The sequence below is a fragment of the Neofelis nebulosa genome, chromosome 16 (assembly GCF_028018385.1).
Source record: "Neofelis nebulosa isolate mNeoNeb1 chromosome 16, mNeoNeb1.pri, whole genome shotgun sequence".
In the NCBI taxonomy this organism is placed as follows: domain Eukaryota; kingdom Metazoa; phylum Chordata; class Mammalia; order Carnivora; family Felidae; genus Neofelis; species Neofelis nebulosa.
In genome coordinates, this window is record NC_080797.1 from 11,789,802 (window position 1) to 11,813,189 (window position 23,388).

General features: G+C 53.3%; 1 protein-coding gene across 4 annotated transcripts in view; it reads left to right on the forward strand.

Moving 5' to 3' along the window:
* The first annotated feature begins 3,840 nt into the window (after positions 1-3,840).
* PEMT (phosphatidylethanolamine N-methyltransferase) overlaps positions 3,841-23,388 on the forward strand; it is an 85,728-nt gene continuing 66,180 nt past the window's right edge. Inside the window, exons 1-2 of one of the 4 annotated variants that reach the window (XM_058705995.1) lie at positions 3,841-4,015; positions 19,761-19,868. In XM_058705995.1, coding sequence (XP_058561978.1) covers positions 3,953-4,015; positions 19,761-19,868 — 171 coding nt within the window. In that variant the 5' untranslated portion in view covers positions 3,841-3,952. Of the gene's footprint in view, positions 4,016-12,403; positions 12,534-12,716; positions 12,829-14,680; positions 14,762-19,760; positions 19,869-23,388 lie in introns of those variants that run through there. The other 3 variants (XM_058705992.1, XM_058705993.1, XM_058705991.1) reach the window with 3 other exon arrangements.

Consider the following 23,388-nt stretch of genomic DNA (forward strand, 5'->3'; position numbering starts at 1 on the left):
GACTTCGAGTCTCACTTGCTGCTTTGATTTCCTACTCACAGATCCCATCCCTCTCCGCTTTCCATGGACAGGGTCGCTGGGGCCCAGAAAAGTGGTTTGCCCAAGAACACCCCAAATGTGGGAGTGGTAGAACCATTCATTCATTTATTCCTTATTGAGTGCCTGCTTTATGCCAGGCATGATCCAGATGCCATGGAGAGAGTTGTGTATAAAAGGGATAAGAATCTCCATCCTCGTGAAGCTCACATTCTAGCGAGAGGGACAGATACTACACAGAATAAATAAGTAAACTAAATCAATTTGTTAGATGACTATAGGGGCTGTGGAGGGAAATAAAGTTGGGAAGAGGATGGAGACTGGAGGGGGAGGTTGACATGTTCATAGAGCAGAAAGGTGATACTCGACCTGAAGGAGGTGAGTGAGGGAGGGAGCTCTGAGGACATTGAGGGAGCAGCATTCCAGGCAGAAGGCGCAAGGCAGCGTGTGCAAAGGCCCTGAGGCGAGGGTGTGCCTGGGGTGTTCCAGGAACCACAGAGAGGCCAGCAGGAAGGCAGGGGTTGTCTGCTCTGTGGACGCTGAGGGGTCAGGGATGCCCTGCTAGTACCCACTCCTTGCTGGCCTTCAATGGATGGATTCAGGTGAGCCCTCTTCTCAGCCATAGGAGGTTGCTGGGAGAGAGGCTCCTTCCTGAGCCTGGGGAGGAAGGGAGGGTTTACTCATTACCACTAGCACTGCCCTGCCCCAGCTCCCACCCCAGCTCCCGCTGAACCTGCTCCTCTCTGGTTCCTGGACACTCCTCGGGCACAGTGGGGACAGGGGGGCCTGAATACAGGAGGGAGGTATTGGGCATTGTGGCTATGACTCCTCATTACCCTCCTGTTTTTATTTTCATTTATGTATTTTGAGAGAGAGTGTGTGCACGTGGCGGGGTGGGTGGGGGGGCGTGGGGTGATAGAGGGACAAAGAGCGAGAATCCCAAGCAGACTTCATGCTCATCGATAAGCCTGACACAGAGGCTAGATCTCATGACCATGTGATCATGACCTGAGCCGAAATCAAGAGTGGGATGCTTAACTGAACCACCCAGGCGCCCCATCGTCCTGGTTTTAGACAGCATGCATGAGGTCTCCAGTGCATGATGCCTACTCCCGCCCTCCCATCCCTGCCCCCACCCTCCTCCCCAGGCTGTCTGCTCTGCTGGCTTCTCACCCCCTCTCTTCCTGGGAACTCAGTGGGCCTCTGAGCTGGGCTGGCCCTAGACCCCAGCATGTCCATGAGGGTAATGAATGTGATCTAAGAGCTGAGCCTCCGTTACATACAGAAGAGGCAGACAAACATTTGTTGAGAACCCACGGCATGTTGGGTGCTTTTGTGCTTATTACCGACGCTGATCCCCGTGTCAGTCTTGCTCAAGAGATATTATGCCTATTTTGTGATTCAGAATAGGGAAAGGCTTCAGTTTTACCCAAAGTCACCCAATATGCAAATGCTGATTTTAGTAATAGAAGTCCATTTTAGTGATTACTGGGAGCCACGCAGCCAGATCCAAGGCCAGGTGAGGGTAGGGAGAGGAGGGGAAGGCAATGAAGAAATGAAGAAATGGCTTTTAGTTTTGATCTCCTTTTGTAGCAAGTGTCCAGCCACTGGCCAGCAAGGTCATCAGCAGATGTTTGCCCTGGAGCCGACTAGGAGATGTTGTGTGATAAATGGCTTCCCATATCTGAGGAGTAACCAAGGGGCAAAGAGAGATAACCCTGAGGGTGGAAAAGAGCTCTGTTTGTTACCACTTCAGGAAGGGTGACTTTGGGTTTGTATCATTAATACACACCCTGTTCAACAGTGGAGCGGGCTACTTTTGGAAGTGATGAGTCTCCCATCACTTGGGGCATGTAAACAGAAGTGGCTTTTCTATTTGCCAGGGATGCTGAGAAAGGAATATTCCAGTGAGAGAGGTTGGCCTGGATGATTTCTGCAAGTTTTCAGACCTGGGAGTTTTCCAATGGTCGAGCAAAGCCTTCTGCCCCAAACTATCTTCCGCAGGAGGCTTTTGATCTGAACAGCCCCAATCACATTTGAATCTGCAGTCTGGCTTCTCTATGCCTGGGTGTTTTCTTTTCACAGAAGGTGGCAGGGGGTGGATTAGGGGTGGAGGAGTGGATTTTTCTAGTTGCATCAGCTCTGGTGTGACCTCTGACATTTACCTTTCTTTGTTCCCAGATAAACCAAACACACACAAACTAATTTTTCTGGCTTCATAAAACAACCAGAGCAGCCAGGTAGGTCAGGAGAAAACTGGAGCTTCAGCAAAGTAGACAGGTGGTGGGGGTAGGGGAAAGGCCCTTAGGAGCACTCCACCTTGGCAGGCTCCCCAGAACGGACTCTGGGTCCAGGAGGCCCTGCCTGGACACCCCGAGGAAGAGAGCCCTCCCGACTCTTGTAACTAACTGATCAGGAGGCAAACCAGCTTTTGAGCACCTGTTGGGTACTCAGCTCTGTTGTGGCCAGTGGTAATTAAGTGCTTCCCGTGGGTCAGATCATGTGTGCTGAGTTTCACTGACATGTATTTCCCATTTACTTTGGAGGAAACTGAAATTTGCGCATAGTCATACAGCATGCTCCAAAGCCAGCGTCCTTCCGGCCCTTCCTGTCTTGTTGGTGGACCTGCTCCATCCTAAGGATGTGGTCAAGGTTGGGACTAGGTGTAAAGCAGTCAGCACAGGGGCAAGCATACCAGGGCTAAGGGGGAGAGAAGCAAGCCACCCAAATCAGGAAGCAGCTGGCCTTGCAAACGTCCTGCGTGGGCTGGCAGCTTGCTGGGTGACTGCACAAATCTCTGGGAATCTGAGTCTATTTCCCTATATACGTAACACCCGGCTACAGAAGGGGCTTTCTGGGACCTGACCATCTAAAACCCCACCTACTTTTCTAAACTTCCTTCCCATTCTAGTGGGCACCTCCTCCACCACCACTCCACAGATCATCAGCCCTTTCTGGATTCCTGAAATATCCCTAGTCCTGTCCTGTCTCCTGGCCTTTGCACATACTGCCTCTCTTCCCAATTTGTCCTGCCCTCACACTTCACATGTCTTGCACCTTCTCCTGTGTTCAGGCCTCCCTCAAGGGATTCTCAGGCACTTTGCCTTGTCATCATCTGACCCAGCCCCCAGTTTCCTTCCATCATAGAACTTACCCAAGTTATAATCCGTTATTCATGTTTTGTCTCTTCCATTAGGAAACAGTGAGGGCAGGGACCTGTGTTGTTCCCTACTGTACCTGCAGTACACAGACAAGTTCAGCAAGCGCCCGGTGAGTGTACCAGAGAATGAATGAACAAAGAAGTGGAGGAGGTGTCTCTGACCGAGCCAAAGAATAGGGAGGCCGCAGGGGCGGGGGCCCAGGGTCCCGGGGAGTAGCCTCTGCTGGAGGCTACAGAGTGTGCTCGTCCTGTACCGCCTCTGGGCGAAAGCAAATTTCAGAAGGGGGCAGGGGACCCCGAGCCTGGGCCAAAGTCCAAGTCCGCAGGGGGCTGCGCAGGAAGCTACTTAAACCTAGGACCCGCAGCCTCCGCCTCCGAGCCCCACCACCAGCCAAGGACAGGGAGGCCAGGTCAGTTGCGGGCCGGGTGCGGGAGCGGGGACCGAAGGGTCTAGGCGAGAGCCGCCTCGGAACTGGCAGTCACTGCGGCGCACGACCCTGGGACGTATAGCTCTGGGCTCCGCGAGATGCCGTCGCGAGCTCCAGGAAAGTGGCGCTTCGCGAGGACAGGGGACTACATTTCCCAGAAGGCCGGGAGGAGTTGGGGTCACAGGCAAAGCGCCCCGGGCGGCAGAGCTTCCCGGTACGACAGGGCGGCTTCGGGCGGGGGGCGAGTTGGCGGCGGCCGCGAGGCCCCGGCGTAGGCTCTCTAGAGGCGGCCCGGCTGAGAGCATCTGGCGGCCCGGGAGCGGAGCCTATGAGCAGCTCGGTGGCGGGGCCGGACTGCTGCGGAGGCTTCGGCAATGTTGACTTTAGACAGGTACTGATCGGGCCGCGCGGCTGGGGAGGCGGGGAGAGGGATCCCGCTGCCAGGTGGGTCTTCCGGGCTCTACCGCCGCCGCCAACGCCCAGTGGGCGGGGCCACCCGTTACCAGGCAGCGGGGGCGGGGCGCGGTGGGGGCGGGACTGCGCGCTCGGGGGCGGGGCGCTGGCGTGTGCGCGCGCGCGCGTGCGTGCGAGAGGGATCGTGGATGTCACAGAACGAGTTCCTGAGATTTTGTGTGTGGGGGGCGGTGTGTGTGTGTGTGTGTGTGTGTGTGTGTGTGTGCGCGCGCGCGCGCGCCTCTGGGATTGTGTGGTCAGTTGCCCCAAGAGTGTGTGCCCTGAGTGTGAGTGTGTGGGACTGGGACTGGGCGTGGAAGCGTGTGAGGGAGGCCACGCAGGTGTATTTGGGAGTGTGCGTGGTGGCAGCATGTGGCTGTGTGGGACATGGGAGGCCCCTGCCGCAGTTGCATCCCCCCTTCCCCGGGCTGGAGGCCAGCTCTGCAGCGGAGTCAAGAGAAAGGTTTGCACCCTGGCATCTCCACCCCCTGGCGCTGAGCCGGCTGCAGAGCGTCGCCTCCTTCCCGGGTGGATGGGTGGAAAGAGTTTACAGCCTTTCAGTGTTGTGCTAGGATGGGGTGGGATGGGCCCTGCTGGCTGGAGACCCAGCTGCCCAAGTCAGGCCCTTTGCAAAGTTATAGGCCAGAGAGTTTGTGTGTTCTTGCTGTCTCTCCCCAGACTCCCCCTTCTAATGGCTGTTCCTCTCCAGGGTGTTCCCTCCTGTCAGAGCAGCTTCCTTTCCACCTTTCCACCTTTCCACCTGTTTCACTTGTCAGCCACTCTCTAAGGAGCCCGGGAGATGTGCCTCTGCCCCAAGCGGCCTTTCTTTAATCTAGAGCATCTTACCCCCTTTATTCATTCACTGATACAGCCAGTCTTTGAGAACTTTGAGAGGCAATAAGCCCAGAAGCATAGAACCTTCTCTGATGGGGGTAAAACTGGTCAATGTTTTAGAGAGTAGCTGGTGGAGAGGTGGGATTGAAATCCCTATATCTGTGAGGAGTTGACCTGCAATCTGAGACCCGAGTGATAAGCCAGCGGGGCCAGATGCCGTGGGTGGAGGGACAGCAGGGCAAAGGCCTTGAAGGGGGGGGAGTATTTGTTCATCCAACAAAGAGCAGGCTAGCATCTGACCCTGAGAGAGTGCAGGATGACTTCAAGTGGATAGGTGGCCTCATGAGGATGATGTTATCCCATGGAATCCTTATGCTCTTTTTTTTTTTTTTTTTAATGTTTATTTATTTTTGAGAGAGAGAGAGAGGGAGAGAGACAGAGCGTGAGTGGGGGAGGGCAGAGAGAGAGAGGGAGACACAGAATCGGAAGCAAGCTCCAGGCTCTGAGCTGTCAGGACAGAGCTGGATGTGGAACTCAAACTCGTGAACTGCGAGATCATGACCTGAGCCACAGTCGGACGTTCAACCAAGTGAGCCACCCAGGTGCCCCCTTACGCTCATAAACCGTAAATGACCATCCAGGGATCTCTGGGCCACATGGTCCGTGGTGGGACTGCGATTCTTGTGTTCTGCCTTAGCAAGTGTTAGGAGTTTGGAATGCCAGAGGGACCTGGCTTAGGGGGCGGATGCTTCCTGGATGAATGACTCCGGGTGGAAGGGTGGGTCGCCATTGACCTGAGGTGGGACGTCTTTGAGCCAGAGGCCACCATGGGAGGGGGCAGCGGGCCCAGCACAGGCCCAGTGGAATGCTAGGGTGCTGCCGGCTAATCTGAGCAAGGCCTGTGTTCTAGACCTGGCTGCAGGGGTGAGAATCAGCCACGGGGAGGGGATGATTAACTGGGTGTGTGTGGGAAGGGCTTTTCCGCTCTCTCCCTTCCAGAGCTTGGTGGGGCTGTGCGGTCGGAGAGAACGGGGAGTGTTTCCAGGGACAGGTCAGGGTGACCCTAGCTGACTAAAATTCAGTTTTTTCCACTGCTGTTGATACAGATAAGCTTCCTGTTACCGAAGGATTTTTTTCTTAAAAACGACAACAACACAACATTACTATGTATTTGTCTTGTGGTAGTTCTCCTCCTTCAATCAAAATCTCTCTGTTTTTTTTAATGTTTATTTTTTATTTATTTTGAGGTGGGGAGGGGCAGAGAGAGAGGGAGAGAGGGAATCCCAAGCAAGCTCCACACTCAGCAGGGAGCCCGATGCGAGGCTCAATCCCATGACCCTGGGATCGTTACCTGAGCCGAAATCAAGAGTTGGATGCTCAACCGAGACGCTCAGGCGCCCCCCCAAAATCTCTGGTTTTAATCAGTCCCTGGCCCAAGTGAGCACCAAGGTTTCTCTTCACTCCATGGACATCTGTGCTAGCCCAGCACCATCCGATAGAAATAAAATATGTCCCGTTTATCATTTAAGCTTGTCTAAGGGGCACTTGGGTGGCTCAGTTGGTTAAGCGTCCGACTTCAGCTCAGGTCATGATTTCGAAGTTCATGGGTTCGAGCCCTCCCATTGGTCTCCGTGCTGACAGCTCGGAGCCTGGAGCCTGCTTCAGATTCTGTGACTCCCTCTCTGCCCTTCCCCTGCTCAGCTCTCTGTCTCTCTCTCTCAAAAATAAAATAAACGTTAAAAAAAACAAACAAACTTGTAGCCACATTTTAAAAAGTAAAAAGAGGGGCGCCTGGATGGCTCAGTCAGTTAAGTGCCTGACTCTTGGTTTTCGGCTCAGGTTGTGATCTCATGGTTCATGAGTTCGAGCCCCCTGGTGGACTCTGTGCTGACAATGCAGAGCCTGCTTGGGATTCTCTCTCCCTGTCTCTCTGCCCCTCCCCCACTGGTGCCCTTTCTCTCTCTCAAAATAAAATAAATAAACTTAAAAAATAAAAAAAAGGGGCGCCTGGGTGGCTCAGTCGGCTAAGCGTCTGACTTCAGCTCAGGTCACCATCTCGCGGTCCGTGAGTTCGAGCCCCGCGTCGGGCTCTGGGCTGATGGCTCGGAGCCTGGAGCCAGCTTCCCATTCTGTGTCTCCCTCTCTCTCTGCCCCTCTCCCGTTCATGCTCTGTCTCTCTCTGTCCCAAAAAAAAATAAACGTTAAAAAAAAAATTAAAAAAAAAAAAAAGAAATCAGTGACGTTACTTTTGACAGAACATTTTATTTAGCCTAATACCTGAAAAATATTATTTCGTCATGTGGCACACTGCAGGTTCTCAATAGCCACCTGTGGCAGGTGGCTGCCGTATTCGACGGAACAGGGCAGCCCTTGGGTACGACGCTCTTAACCAGCTAGTTTTTGTGCCTGTTCCAGCTGGTACGGAATGTTGGTTTTGTTTTTAAGTTCAAAAAGTCCCTCGTTGGGATGAGGAGTTGACCTACTGTGACCTCACCGATCAAGGTTGTTCTTGGCCCTCCCTACCCTCCCTGCCATGGGATGCCAGAGCCTTGCTCCCCAGCCTGCCAGTTTGCTGTTCACAGGCAGGGGCGCCTCCAGGACTCAGCAGATGGCTCCAGTGGGGCCTAGGGGTCCCGGCTTCTTGGAGAACCCAGTGTGGCAGGGCACAGTCACATGGGCGCCTCTCATGCCCTTTTCCTTTTTAAAAAAAAAAATTTTTTTTTAACGTTTATTTATTTTTTGAGACAGAGAGAGACAGAGCATGAACAGGGGAGGGGCAGAGAGAGAGGGAGACACAGAATCTGAAACAGGCTCCAGGCTCTGAGCTGTCAGCACAGAGCCTGACGCGGGGCTCGAACTCACGGACCGTGAGATCATGACCTGAGCCGAAGTCGGACGCTTAACCGACCAAGCCACCCAGGCGCCCCTCTCATGCCCTTTTCCATACGGACTCACCTGCTCTTGTGAGCAGATGGATGGTGTCAGGTGTCAAGAGACGCGCTTCAGTTTCTGGATCTGTAAAATGGGGGCAACAGTTGTATGGTCCTCATTTGTGATTCAGGAGCCCGAGTAAACCATTGGAGACAAAATCCCTGTGGCAGGTGTGGGATGTCTTGACTGCCTTTCGGGGAAGATGCTTGCCTGCAAAGAAATTGTTTTTAAAGAATCTTTTGATGTTGGGGCACCCGGGTGCCTCAGTCATTTGAGCCTCTGACTCTTGTTGATTTCAGACCTGACCCAGGGTCGTGGGATCAAGCCCCGCGTTGGGCTCTGCACTGAGCGTGGGGCCTGCTTAAGATATTCTCTCTCTCTCTCTCTCTCTCTCTCTTTCTCTCTCTCAGCACCTGGGTGACTGAGTCCGTTAAGCATCTGACTCTTGGTCTTGGCTCAAGTCATGGTCTCTCAGTTCGTGAGTTCGAGCCCCACATCGTGCTTGCTGCTGTTAGCGTGGAGCTTGCTTGGGATTCTGTCTCTCCCTCTCTCTCTCTCTGCCCCTTCCTCACTCATGTATGCACTCTCAAAAATAAATATTTAAAAAATTTAAAAAAAAGATTCTCCCTGTCAAATGAAATTTTTAAAAATCTTTTGATGCTATTACTTTATTTAAGTAAATATCAGTCCATTTTTTTGGATGACTTATTTTGTGAAGTTCTCAAGGACATACTTTTTATCTTCAGTATTTTGGATCAGTCAAGACAGGAGGGTTGGGGCTTTTTTCTGCCCCTCATTGTAACCTTGGAGAAGTCATTTAAACTCACAGAACCTCAGTTTCTTCTGCTTCTGTTGAAATGATCATGCGGCTCTTCCTTATTTGTCTGCTAATGTGGGGAATCACATTGATGCTTTGATTGTTGAACCAGCCCTGCATTCCGGGGGTGACTCAGGATCCTGATGTGTTAATCCTTTGTATATGTTGCTAGATTTGCTTTGCTTTGTTTTATTGTTGAGGATTTTGGTGGCTGTATTCATGAGGAGTATGGTTTGTTGTTTTCTTGTTGTGCCTTTGTGTGGTTTTAGTATTAAGGTAATGCTGGCCTCTTAGTGTGAGTTGTGAAATCATCCCTCCTATACTGATTTCTGGGGGAAATTGTGTGGTTTTGGTGTTATCTCTTCCTTAAATGTTAGTAGAATTCATCCAATGAAACCATCAGGGCCTGGAGCTTTCTTTTTTGGAAGGTTTTTATTTTTTTTTTTTTTTTTAAATTTTTTTTTTTTTTTTTTTCAATGTTTTTTTTTTTTATTTATTTTTGGGACAGAGAGACACAGAGCATGAACGGGGGAGGGGCAGAGAGAGAGGGAGACACAGAATTGGAAACAGGCTCCAGGCTCCGAGCTGTCAGCACAGAGCCCGACGCGGGGCTCGAACTCACAGACGCGAGATCGTGACCTGGCTGAAGTCGGCCGCTTAACCGACTGCGCCACCCAGGCGCCCCATTGGAAGGTTTTTAAATGTGAATTTATTTTCTTTAGTAGATATAGGGCTATATCTTGAATGAACTTTGTTGGCTTATGTCTTTCCAAGATTGGACCATTTCATCTGAGTTGTTGACTTATGGGCATAAGCTCCTTTATTACCCCTCTAATGTTTGTGAGGTCAGTAGGGGAGGCCCCTCTTGTATTCTCGGTATTGGTAATTTGTGCCTTCCTTTTCCCTTGGTCAATGTAGCTAGAGACATTTTTTCCCAAAATACATGTTTTGGGTTTGATTTTTTTTTTCCTCTGTGTATTTCTGTTTTCAGTTTGATTGATTTTTGCTTTTATTTTTTCCTTTTGCTTGCTTTGAGTTTAATTTCCTTCTCTTTCTCTATTATGTTAAGAGTGAAGCCTATGTTACTGTTTTGAGCCTTTTCTTTTTCATCAAGATAACACTTATCTCTTAGCCCTCTGGCCCGCAATTTCTGATATTGCATTTTCATTTTCGTTCAGTTCAAAATATGTTAAAATTTCCCTTCAGACTTCCCCTTTGACCCATGGATCATTTGGAAGTGTGTTCTTTAGCAAATATCTGTCTGTTATTGATTTCTAGTTTAATTCTGTCATGATTCAGGAGCATTCTTTTATGCTTTCTGATTCTTTTATTTATTAAAAACTTTTTTAAGTTTACTTATTTATTTAGAGAGAGAGAGAGAGAGCACAAGTGGGGGAGGAACAGAGAGAGGGAGAGAAAGAGAATCCCAAGCAGGCTCCACGCTGTCAGCACAGAGCCTAAACCACGAGATCATGACCTGAGCTGAGATCAAGAGTCAGACGCTTAATGACCGAGCCACCCGGGTGCCCCCTGATTCTTGGAAATTTAAGATTTGTTTTACAGCCCGATTTGGTCTGTCTTGGTGAATGTTCCCATGCGCCTGGGAAGAATGTGTTTTGCTGTTATCGTGGGACGTTCTGTGAACGTCAGCTAGGCCAAGGGGTTGACAGTATTGTTCAGGCCGTCCTCGTCGCTACTGATTTTCGCTCCTGCTGCTCCTACCTGCTCCCTCCTGCTTCCTAGCTGCTCCCTCAGTTCTGAGAGAGGTCTCCAACTGTCACTGTGGATTTGTCTGTTTCTTCTTTCAGTTCCGTCGGTTTTTTCTTCATGTGTCGGCCTCAGTTTTTAATCTGCAAGATGGGCATGTCTCACAGTGTTGTCGTGTGGACTGAATAACACAGTAATAATAACTAACATGGATCCGACTTTGCCAGGTGCCAGACACGGTACTAAATGCTTTCTTCGAATTATCTCATTTAATCCTCCTGACAGTCCTGTGAAGGAGGCACCGCTACCTCAAAGCTTATGGAGGGCAGGATACCTGGGTGGCTCAGTCAGTTTAGCACCAGACTCTTGATTTTCTCCTCGGGTCATGACCTCACGAGTTGTGAGGTCGAGTCCCGAGTGAGGCTCTGTGCTAACAGTGTGGAGCCTGCTTGGGATTCTCCCTCCCTGTCTCTCTGCCCCTTCCCCCACTTATTCACGCTCTCTCTCTCAAAAATCAATAAATAAACACTAAAAAAACCAAAGTTTACTCGGGCTCGTGGGGGGTGGCTCAGTCAGTTGAGCGTCCGACTCTTGATTTCTGTTCAGGTTACCATCTCATGGGTTCGTGGGATTGAGCCCCACATCAGGCTCTGCCCTAGAGTGCGGAGCCTGCTTTCGCTGTCACTCTTTCTCTGCCCCTGCCTTTCTCTGTCTCTAAAAAAATAAATAAATAAACGCGAAAAAAAAAATAAAACAAACAAACAAACAAAGCTTACTGAGGGCACTTGACTTGCCCAAGCTTATGAAGGGTTTGTGGAGCCCGACCTGGCTGGGATGCACCGTGTCTTAGGACTGTGCTCTCTGTCCTGCCTCATTAAAGCCACGGCTGGATGCCCGGTAACTTCCCAGTGAAGGTCAGCTGGCTTATTGTCATGATTACTCTTAATATATGACACTTATTTAAATAAATGTACTCAGCAGCATCGGCCTAGTGGGGTGTGTCCTGGGCCCTTGAGGGTGAACGGAAGAAAAGGGGTCTGCCGCTCACGATCATGTTGCGGAGTTGAGAGGGCACCCAAGGTGAGGTGAGGGCCTTGAGAAGCACGGGACCCGTGGATGCCACTCCCAGGCCTGGGGCTCACTGATTAGGGTGCACGTGAGCCGCCAGAGCGGTTTTGCACTTGGCCCGGGACACACGAGTTGAGTGAAGCATGAATGAACATCTTCCCCCTTCCTGAAAGGAGTTGCGGATTTGGGGGAATTAGAGCAGCTGCTGGCCATTTCTTTTTGTTGTGGGATTTAGGAACGCTTCAAATGCCAGCTGGGGGCTACCTTTCTTGGATCCGTGTCCCCTCTCTACCTTTTTCCTCAGGATGACTGTATTCCCGGAGGGCCTCTCCAGAAGAGGCGAGATGTCTGCCAGCAAAACAGGGAGGGGACAGAAGAGCCTCAGCCTTAGAAGCACCCTCTGCACCTTGTACTCTGATACTCGTTCTCTCCTCTGCCCAGAATGTGACCTTGGGGGCGAGGGGCAGTCTTGTCACCCCTACGTCATCAAAGAGAAACCCTGGGCTGAGACTGGTCACGGAAGGCCTGCCCAAGTGGTCCTTCCTGGAGGGTGGGAGTACCCTGACCCCAGCCCAGATTGTGAGCTGCCCGGAGACCTTCTTCTGAGCCAGATGCACCCCCCCACCCCGCCCCCGCCCCATGCAGAGGAGCTAAAACGCGGCTGGGAGCCTGCCTGAGTATAAAACTTCTTTGAGGAAAAAGATTCCAGCACATTCATTCTTGTGTCAGACACAGGGCTCTAACCAAAGGCTGCCCAGTAAATGTTGCCTGAATCGACCGAGAACGCCAGGGGCCCGCGGGGTCCCCCGGGAAAGGCAGCCCCCACCCTCACCCCGCTCCTCCTGCCCTTTGCTGTCTGTGGTGTGTGGATCCCACTTGCGATCGATGTGACTTTGACTCTCTGGGCCTCTACTGTTTGTTTGGATGTCACAATGTGACCCTGGGTGCTGTTGACCTGCAGCGAATCCTTCCCTGAAGTGTCCTCAGAGCCTGTAGGCAGTACAGTGAAATTGCCATGAGCCGCTTCCTTGCCGACTCGTAGCGTTTCGGGAGCTGAGCCCATTCGTCCGTGACCTGAGTGGAATTCTTCCGTGGTTGGGTAGGTAGCGCCTCTCCTCTGTTCAAACACAGAGGTCTGCAGTCTGTGACCTTGGAGCGGAGTTCCATTCTTAGAATCAGCCGGTAGAGAAAGCCAGGATTTTTGCTGCTTTAACAAGATTGGGGTAGGGACGGGAGGGGTGCGGGACCCTCCCCTTAGTCAAGGCTGCCCACTTGTGTGCAGGGGTGACCGAGGGACCAGGGACCCAGGACCCTCCTGATGTGCTCAAGTGTGACCCGGGGTGTTTTGTTCTTTTCTGCTGATCCAGTTTTAGGAGGGAGGTCCGCCCTTTCAGGTGAGTTTTGGGAAGTGACGACAATCAGGAAAGGACCTTCTTCAGGTCTCTGGAGTGGGAAGCCAGAAGGGCCTCCCCTCTGCTGCCCGGAATACCCCTGTGGACCATTAGTCATTCTCCCCTGCTGAGCAGGCCCTTCTCCAGGCAACGCAGATCCCCCACTCTCAAGGTGACCGAGGTGACTGGATGCTTCCTTCCCAGCAAGACAGTTTGACCCCAGGGCACGGAGACCTGGGTGGGAGAGGAGGTTTCGGTTTTAACCCATTCAGCCCTAATTGGGGGATCCTGCTTGATGTTACCTGCTGCCAGCTTCGGCAGGTGTTAGCTGGTTAACCTTTCAGTACCTCAGTTTCCCTTCTCTGCTTCAGCTCCCACAAAGGGTGAAAGAAAGAAGCATATTTCTCCTGCTCCTCTGCTGTGTCTCTTTGGGAGCGTTCAAGACTTTTGTCCTTGCCCCACCGGCAGCAAGCAGTGGCTGCAGCACTTCTGAGTCCCAACAGAAAGCCCCAGTTTCTGTCAGGAATCCGGAAGGGCTGATCTGGCCAAGGCCTGGCTCTGCTCTCCTCCTGTGATCTGGGAGCTTCTCTGAGCCTTTGGCTTTCTTATCTGCAAAGTGGGGATTACGATAGTGCTTGCCGGGATGAGGTATGTGAACTTTAAATAAATGCTTTTTGATTGTGGTACCTGGCATCGTGAAGGTTCTTGAAGGAGGTCTTAGTCCTCAGACCCCCGCCCAGAGTAGGGCCTCCCTAGTAGATGCTCAGAAAGACATGGAGTTGAATCCTTAAAAATATCTGCCGCATTTCCAGAGGATGTTGTTTTCCCCCAAGGGCCTGGTGGGGAAATAGGGGACACAGTTCCCAGTTCCCAGGCTGAGGCTCTTGCTCACTTTCCTCCCTGGGGAGGTGTAATTTACACGCAGTGAAATGCCCAGACCTTAGTGCCCAGTTGGAAGGTCTGACACGCAAGCTCCTGACTGGCTGTCCAGGCTCCAGTTGAGATGGGGAATATTTCCATCACCCCAGAAAGTTCCCTGTGCTCCTCCCAGTCAGTGCCCCACCTTGCTTCCCAGGCGGTCACAGTCCAGGTGGCTGCGCCTTCTTAGGCCTGCACTGAACCACCGGTCCGGCTCTCTCCTGCTCAGTGTCCCCAGGCCTGGGTTTCCAGCCGTGACGCCCTGGCCATCGTCTGCACCCTCTCTCCAGCTACCTGGGACTCTGCTCTGTACCTCACGCTTTACCCTCTTTCCTCTGGCTTGGTCACGCTGGCACAGGGTCAGCCCGTGGGACGGGAGGCGCCACGCTGAGGGCACGCCAGGTTTGCCTGGGACTTTGGGATTTCTTGTCCTCAGCCAGCCACTAGCTCGCGGCAAAAAGTGATGAGGAGCTGGGAATCCCAAGGCAGCGCAGGCTGTGTGGGCATGGAACGGGGCCCTGAGAATCACACCCGCAGATAACGCAGTTTGCCTATCCTTGAAATGAGGGTGCTGATGATGGCGGGGGAGAGGGCTGGAGGGAGGGCTGTGGGAGAGGATATTTTACTTCTCTGTACTTCGTGAGAATAGACCACTGCCAGCTGCAGACCCTGCCTGTTGTTCTTTTCATTGTCATGAGCAAACGCTGCCTTAACTGTGCTGGAGGGCAGGCGAACAGGAGCAGAGAGTTCTGGCTTAGAAGAATAGTGGCCCTAAAAGGGAGTCTGGCTAACAATAAAATCCTTGTCTGTCCCGTTGCCGTATGAATTCCCGTGGGAAGTGTCTGCTCTTGTGAAAGCTAGCAAGGGTGAAAAGTACATTTCACGTGTCAGGTGTGCTGGCCCTAAGCTCCGCTGTTTGATGATTCAGAGGGCAAGCCTGGGTCTCAGAGGACCTTCTGTGGGCAGCCGTGGGCGGATGGATCGTGAGGACGCCTGGCTTATAGAGTTGATAAATGGGGTGAGTAGTAGTATCTCGAGGGGACGATGGGTAGTGGAATTCAGGGAAGGGGGGGTCAGGGCTTCAGAACTCCTAGTAATCCCTGGTGCTCCTCTCTACACACACCTCCCACCCAGCTGTACACCCTACGGATGGGCAGGCCCCACCCGGGGAGACTGACCTGTCTTGAAGAGATCCCATCCCTGGGGTTTCTGAGAACCTGAGAAAGCCCTACCCCGCCCCTGGTCTGGCCAAACCACCTCCCGCCAATGCCTGTGAACACTGCTTGATTTCCCAGTGTAAAAGATGCCGTAAAAATATTTCCGAAGCGTGGCGTCTGGGCGGCTGGTGAATCTGCGGCCTCAGAAGCAGAGGGATCCGCCGGCCGCCTGCCGGCTGTCCACCGGCAGAATCTCCACGGTGGCCACTAGGGCAATTTCCTGCCTTCAGTTTGAAACCAGGAGGGAGGGGATCAGAGTCCCAGGAGCACAGGCAGCTGACCTGGAGGGCCCCTTAGGGATGTACCTTTAGCCCCTGCGTTTTGCTCGTGATGAAATGAGAGCCACTCGTGGAAGATACAGAGAGGGAGGAAAAAAATGGCCCTTAGCCTGGAGGAACGATTATGCCATAGGGACAGATGACCAAATCCTCATAACAGGGTGGACACTAAGGGCACAAAAGAGAGGGCCATGGGTGAAGTTAGAGGAGAGGCTCCCACTGGGTCTTGAGGGATGAGTAGGAGTTTGCCTAGAGGTGTCAGAGGCGTGGAGAGTATTTCAGACATGTGCAGACCCATGGTAAAAGGGTCTGGAGCAAGGTGTTTGGTGTGAGTGATAGGGTGGGGCAGGAAGGGTGGCAGGTGAGATGGACGCAGGGGGGTTCATCGCCTGTCAGTGAGCGCTGGGCTGGGTGAGCGCAGGGCAGGGGAGGAGGCCTGGGGATCAGAGCATGGCAGGAGGTGAGGCATGGGAAGCTGGCTGGGGCTAGAGTGCCCCAGCCTGAGGGCAGTGGGATCAGTGGGGTCAACGGACATGTCGGAGTCATGGACGAGAGGCGAGAAGGGTCAATGACGGGCAAGTTGTGGCCGGGTGTTGAGGGTTGAGATGGGGACCGGGGAGGAGGGGCAGTGAGGCAGGTGCTGCTCCGTAAGTGGCTGAGCAGGCCCAGAGCAGCACTCTGGTGGCTTCCCAGACCAGCTCTCCTTCCATCCCCACCCTCAGCCCCATCACAGACTCTCAATGGGCGGGTCCTTCCAGGCCCGGGTGCTTGATGAATGTTTCTTTTCACACAGAAGACAAGAACGCCCTTTGGTTCAGTCCCAGGTTCTAGAGGCTTTGGGGCTGAGGTGTGCGTGTCTCTCTCTAGGGTGGGCAGCCTGTTTTGAGGCCTGTTCTGGCTGTTTTGTCCTTCATGAGTGGCTCCGCCTCTCCTGGCGTGTGCTCCAGGGCAACTTGGAATTTCTGTCATGGCCCGAGGCTTCATGAGGGGCCCGCCCTGAGAGCTTGGTACTGGCGCAGGGGGACCTCTGACCTGGGAGCAGACGGAGGAGGAAGCTGGAAGGCAGGCCAAGGGGTTTCCGGCCTCGTGGGTGTTGGCAGCGCCCGGGGTGCCCAGAGGCTGTGGTCCCTGTGAGGCCAGGGTCTGTTTGAATGTCACCCTTCCCCGTTGGCTGAGTGGGTCCTCCTGCGTCATTTGTTTATTAATAATGGGCTTGTGTGCCCGTGTGGCCACTTTGCCCCTCAGTCACCTTATCCACGTGTTTACTTAGTGGTGCCTTTGTGGCTTTGCTGGTTCATTCATTGGGTTCATTCATTCTTAGCTTTGCCCTTGGCCTCGTAGAGGTGAAGGTTTGCCCTTGCCTGGGAAGGATGTGCCGGGCCGCGTCCTCCATGCTCAGTGACTTCCCAGAATCTTCCCACGCCACACTCTTGGGCACTGTCTAGATGGCAGGCTGAGTTAGGCCGGGAGAAGGGGGCTCGGTGAAGCAAGAGTTGGAGTAGAGGGGGCTGCTTGTCCTCCAGGGCTGGGTGACCTGTGGGGCCGACCAGGTCAGGAGCATTGCCTACTCAATCCCCAAGAAAGGTAGAGACGGAGATATTCCTTGAAAGGATACTATTAAAGGGGCGCCTGGGTGGCGCAGTCGGTTAAGCGGCCGACTTCAGCCAGGTCACGATCTCGCGGTCCGTGAGTTCGAGCCCCGCGTCAGGCTCTGGGCTGATGGCTCGGAGCCTGGAGCCTGTTTCCGATTCTGTGTCTCCCTCTCTCTCTGCCCCTCCCCCGTTCATGCTCTGTCTCTCTCTGTCCCAAAAATAAATAAAAAACGTTGAAAAAAAAAATTTTAAAAAAAAATAAAAAAAAAAAAAAAAAAAAAGAAAGGATACTATTAGGATCCCCAAACGAAGCGAAACAGAACAGAAAATACCATCAAAGCCAACATTATGAGGGGCGCCTGGGTGGCTCAGTCGGTTAAGCAGCCGACTTCGGCTCAGGTCATGATCTCGTGGTCCGTGAGTTTGAGCCCCGCGTCGGACTCTGTGCTGACAGCTCGGAGCCTGGAGCCTGTTTCAGATTCTGTGTCTCCCTCTCTCTGACCCTCCCCTGTTCATGCTCTGTCTCTCCCTGTCTCAAAAATAAATAAATAAAACGTTAAAAAAAATTAAAAAAAAAGCCAACATTATGACAACGCTGTCACTCTGATGGACTTAGACTTATTTTACAATTTAGGCTTATTTTTACTTTGATTTGACGTGGAGAGTCACCATATTTTCAGTGCATTGGCCCTCAAGTCCTTTCTAAAAGCAGAAAGAAAAAGTCCAGAGAGTAATGTAGGGATACAGCAAATACCACTCGAAATCGGAAGTGTCCTACTATCTTTTTTTTTTGATATTTATTTATTTTTGAGACAATGCAAGAGACAGAGTGCAAGCAGCAGAGGGGCAGACACAGGGAGACACAGAATCTGAACTGGGTTCCAGGCTCCAGCCCAGAGCCTGACGCGGGGGTCAAACTCATGAACCATGAGATCATGACCTGAGCCGAAGTCGGATGCTTAACCAACTGAGCCACTCAGGCACCCCTATCTTTTTTTTTTTTTTTTTTTAAGTTTTTATTTATTGTGAGACAGAGAACGAGAGAGAGAGAGAGAGAGAGAGAGAGAGAGAGCGTGCACCACCCCCCAGACACACATGAGTGGGGGCGGGGCAGAGAGAGAAAGGGAGAGAATCCCAAGCAGGCTCCACACTGTCAGTGAAGAGTCTGATGCGGGGCTTGAACTCACAAACTGTGAGATCGTGACCGAAGTTGAAATCAAGAGTTGGGCTCTCTGACTGAGCCACCCAGGCCCCCCCTACCTTTTTTTTGAAGAAAGAAATCAGTGTTCCAAGTGTTCAGCTCTTCTATTTTCTTGTCCCCAGAGGCAGGATGTCGCAATTCTGCCCGTGGGGGGATGCACTGGGGCCATGCCTGGAGACGTTTTTGGTTGTCGCAACTGGGGAGAGCTACCAGCACCCGGTGGGTGAAGGCCAGGGGTGCGATTTGAACACCCTAGGGTGCAGGGACGGCCTCGCCACAGAAAGTGATCCTGCCCCAAGTGTCCACAGTGGAGGGCAGGAGACCCCGCCACGGATGTGGCAAATAGTGTGAATGTGTTAGCATGTTGCATGCCAGTCTTTTTTTTAAAACACACGCACAGAAAGAACATTTAGCACCACGTGGTTTGTGTTATTTTCTAAACATGTGTATATATGCTGTGGGAAATCTACAGCTCTCTTTATTCATTTGACTTTTTTTTTTTTTGAGATTTGTTTAAGGGATCTCTCCACCCAACATGGGGCTCAAACTCACGACCCCCAGATCAAGAGTCGATGCTCCCACTGACTGAGCCAGCCAGGTGCCCCTCATCTGACATGCTTTTCTTTAATGTTTATTTTTGAGGGAAAGAGAGAGAAAGACAGGGTGTGAGCAGGGGTGAGCAGAGAGAGAGGGAGGCACAGAATGCGAAGCAGGCTCCAGGCTCTGAGCTGTGAGCACAGAGTCCCATGCGGGGCTTGAACTCACGAACAGCGAAATCAGGACCTGAGCTGAAGTTGGACGCTTCACCGGCTGAGCCCCCTAGGCGCCCCAGCACATGTTTTAAAGAATATCACAAGTCAGGGCGCCTGGGGGGCTCAGTCGGTGAAGCGTCCAGCTCTCGATCTCAGCTCAGCTCTTGATCTCAGGGTGGTGAGTTCAAGCCCTGCGTTGGGGTCCGTGCTGGGTGTGAAGCCTACTTAAAAAAATATATATGTCACAAGTTGACACAAACGGCTAATTGTTTAAATTCTGTAGTTTCGCTCCGTTAGGAATGGGACACCTTCCATTTATCCTTCTTCCACAGGTGGACAGCTAAGTGGTCATGCTTTTCATGACAGGCGTGCCAGATGGAAACATCTTTGCACATGCGCTTTGCACACTCATGGGCGTGTCTCTGGGACAGGTGCTCGGGAGTGAAATCGCAGGCAGTAGGAACACAGCTTTCAGTTCACAACTTCCTCAGCGCTCAAGACTATCTGTCGTCAGGTTTGGCGAGAGGAGGCTCATTAATGTTGCTTCAGTTTGCATTTACCTGATTGCCAGCCCCTCAGCTTTGCTCCAAAGCCCTCTGCACGGTCCCAGTCACAGCACCTGGTGACCCAGACATTGGTCCTGGCGGGGTCACTCCCCCTGCAGGGTGCTGGCTGCTCATCCTCTCTCAGAGCCACCGATTTCCGGGCACGGTGTCCCCACACTCCGCTCTGCTGCTGCAAGCCCGGCCACCCTTCGACAGGGCACCACACGGCTGATTGGCTTTCGCCTTTTATCTTCCGTTTTATGATTACACAGTAGTAACCTTCGCTGGACTTGCCTGTGCCCGCGCCTCCCGGCGTGTTCCCGGAGGGTAACTTTGTTTCCGAGTTCCGGAGGCTTGTCACTCCTTGTCCCGCAGGTGGGGGCCGGCGGGGACTGGGCAGGTCTCCTGCTGACGCTGGCTGTGTCCCTGCAGGCAGACCTCTGCGTTATGACCCGGCTGCTGGGCTACGTGGACCCCTCGGATCCCTGCTTTGTGGCTGCCATTCTCACCATCGCTTTCAACCCGCTCTTCTGGAATGTGGTAAGTACCCTGCGCCCATATGATCTGGGCCAGCTGCACGGACGGACAGATGGATGGCTCTTCCCTCCCCACGTCTGTCTCTGCCAGCGTGGAATCGTCCTTTCTGTTTCCCCATCAGTCTCAGAGCCCGGGTAGGGGATGCGGACCAGGGAAGCCCCTCATTTTGGGGATCCCACAGCATCCTGACAGCGACAGCCCTGGGCTGCTGTGGGCTGGGCCAGTGGGGCTGTCCTGTGATGCGGCTGCCCAGCTGTGCCCGACGATCTCAGCCTTCTCCTCGGTGAAGTAGACGGCCTCGGCTTGGGGGCTGCCTTCCTCCTCTGCCATGCTTCGCAGGGAAGCAGCTTTCTTGGGAATCCTCGCCCCCTCGGATGTGCTCCAGAAACATGATTATTTGTCCTGAATGAGGCTTCCTGCAAAAGGGTTCGCACATCGCTGGACTTTGTGTGCTGGGTGGCAGTGAAAACAGGAGACAGAGCAGCACCCAGTTCTTCTGTGGGCCCAGGGGACGCCCAGGGGACGCTTGGAGCACGGAGAGCCGGGTGGGACCAGGCTGTGTGGGAAGGGGGCCCCGAACCCTCTGAGGAAGGTGTGGGAATGCAGGACAGTCTCTCCTGCTGTAGTTTTTCTCTGAGATGCCTCCTCCCCCGCCAGGATGTGGGGGAAGCTCGTGGGGTTTCTGGAAGCATGGAAAGGGGTGGCAGCGGTGCCCCCTGAGGCTCCTGCCCTGTGCCTGATCTCGGGTTTGCTGATGCAGAGCCACGGACATCGTGTGATCACCCTTGAGGGTAGCCTGAAGAATAAGGCCAAGCTCAGCGTTAGCAACACGCTGTTCCAGACTGTTTTCATTTCAGGTGACCACTTGGTCCCAGGGGCAGAACAGGACATGTTTTTCATCTGGTTTATGAGTTAGGTCTTTTCTCTATCTGGGGAGGTCGGAGGTGGGTGGGAGCGGGGGGTGGGGTGGGGGTGGGGCTGCTCATCTCAAGGAGGCCGCATTCGGAATGTTCTGTCCCTCCTCTGGCCGCCCTGAACACGCTGGGCCCACCCTGAGGTGGTTGGTGGCGGCCCGCAGCTGAAGGCGACCTGAGGGGCGGGATGAGCTCTGAGGACTTGCTTTGCCTAAAACCATTCCTCGGGCCTTCGGGGACCCCCGCCACACCCCACATGGGACCGCCTCCCTGTTCATTTCTGCTCTCCGTTCCTTCTCTGCCACTCACCGTCCCCACCCCCCAGCTTTCCTCCGGCAGCACAAGACAATGAAGGGTAAAAAGGGTATGTGGCAGGCTGAAAAATGGCCCCCGAAAGATGTCCACACCCCAATCTTTGGAACCTGTAAAGGTTTACCTTGGATGGCAGAAAAGGGGAGCTCTGCAGGTATTAAGGATGTCTGGATGGGGAGATTGCCGTGGATTGTCGGGGTGGCCTGAAATGTAGTCACATGTGTCCTTATAAGGGTGGAGGGCAGAGGGAGATGTGAACACACTGGCTTTGGAGACTGAGGTGATATGGCCACCAGCCAAGGAAGGCGGGGCCACTGGTGGGGAAGGCGGGGCCCCCAGAAGCTGGCACAGGCCAGGACTGGATTCTCACCTAGAGCCTCTGGGAGAGTGGGGCCCTGCTGGCTCCTTAATTTGGCCTAGAGATACAGATTTTGGACTTGTGGCCCACGGAGCTGTGAGAACGTGAATTCCTGTTGTTCTAAAGCACCTGGTTTGTGGTGATTGGTTACAGCAGCCACAGGAAACTGGTGCAGGATATGAGACAGGTTGTTGGTCCCTGCGAGAAGAACCTGCAGTCGGCTAGGACTGTGCAGTGCTCTCCCCTGTTCACCGTCCTCCCCCGGAAGGCCTGGCTTTGACCGCCAGTCCCACTGGCCTCCCTGTGCTGGGGGCTCGGCTCACCCGCCTGCTGGGTGTGCAGTGGGTCCCCGGGACACTTTTTCATGCACAAGCCCCTTCCATTATTTCCCGCTGGGCCTTCCAACAGTGTGGTTTTGCAAGTTCATTTTGAAGTCACTTGGTGGCCCACAGCCAGGTTGAGGTGCTTAAGATTTGCGAGGCAGGCAGCTCGTGTCTGTGCGCTTGTCATAAGGCTTGTTTCTTTTGTCGTAGCGTTTGATTTGCCTTGTTTCTGCAAAAGTTGTACGCTGGCGCAGTGTGTGGTCATTAGCGGGAGGGAGAGCTTTTCGGTCGGTTCAGAATGGGAGAAGTTATGGAAACATATTGTGGTTTAGCGGGCTGCCGCTGGCTGGGCAGTGGGAACGGGACCGGGAGGCTGGAAGAACTGGTCTGAGTGGGACCCCAGCTCTGTGACACTCTGGGGACGAGAATCCCAGCAGTAAGGGAGGTCACACCTGTGAAAGCCTTTGATGAGCATTGATTCAGTCCTCCCTCCCCGTGCTTGGCCATTGTGGTGAGTGTGGTTCACGCAGGATTTCAGCTGATTGTCACAGCAAAGGCTGTTATTATCCCCTTGGGAAACCAGCCTCCAAGAGGTCCACTCATCTCTTACTTACTGATGGCCCACTGCATGCCAGGCGCGGGCGGCACACTGCCCTGGTTCTAAAGGAACCGACGTTCCAGGAGGCAGACACCGTGTGGGTAAAAACACGCACTGCATACAGCAAGATGGGGCTGGGGGGGGCGGCGATGAGGCAGGGAAAGGGGGGAAGCTGGTCAGGGCAGGGGTGACCTTTGAGCAGAAACCTGCCCTCGGGTGGGAGGGAGCCCTCGGGTATCTGGAGAAGAGGAAGCAAGTGCAAAAGTCCTGGGTGGTTTCAAGGCTGGAATCCGACAGAGAGAGCGTGGAGGGTGGCAGGTCAGGGAGGGGGCTGGCCTAACAGAGCAGGCCTTGTAGGCCGTGGGCAGCATGTGCAATGGTTTCTGAGTGGGGAGCCGTGGAATGAATGGCCTGATCTGACTCCGGTTTTCTAGGCTGGCGTGGGCTGGTAAGCGCAGATGAGGGGTGAGGGTGGGCCGAGGGCGGGGCTGGAGGCTGTCACAGCGCTTGCGACCCAATGGTGGCCTGGACCAGGGTGGCACCAGCGGGAGTGGGAGAAGTGGTCAGAGTCTGGGCATGATTTGAGAGCAGGAAGAGTCAACGGGATTTACCCTGGTTTGGTGGGGAAGTGCAAGAGAGTTCTAGCTGGGACCTAAGAAAATAGGTATTTGGTCTTCAATCTGGCTCACAGCTCCCCGAACCCTTGAAATTTCCTAGGTGCTAAGTGTCATCAAGGTGTCTTGTGTGATGTTAATGAGGTGACTTATTAATGACTTATTAATAAGGTGACTTATTAATGAGGTGACTTATTAATGACTTATTAATGAGGTGACCCCCCCACACCATCCTAAGGACTGGGGAAGGGTGCAACCTTGCCAGAGGAACCAACCACCTGACCTCCGGGGAGGGGGGAGGAGCTGGAGGTCAGTTCAGTAGCCAATGGCTACCAAATAATGTAATCAGTTGCCTCTGTAACGCAGCCTCCATTAGAACCCGAAACGATGGGTTCCGAGAGCTT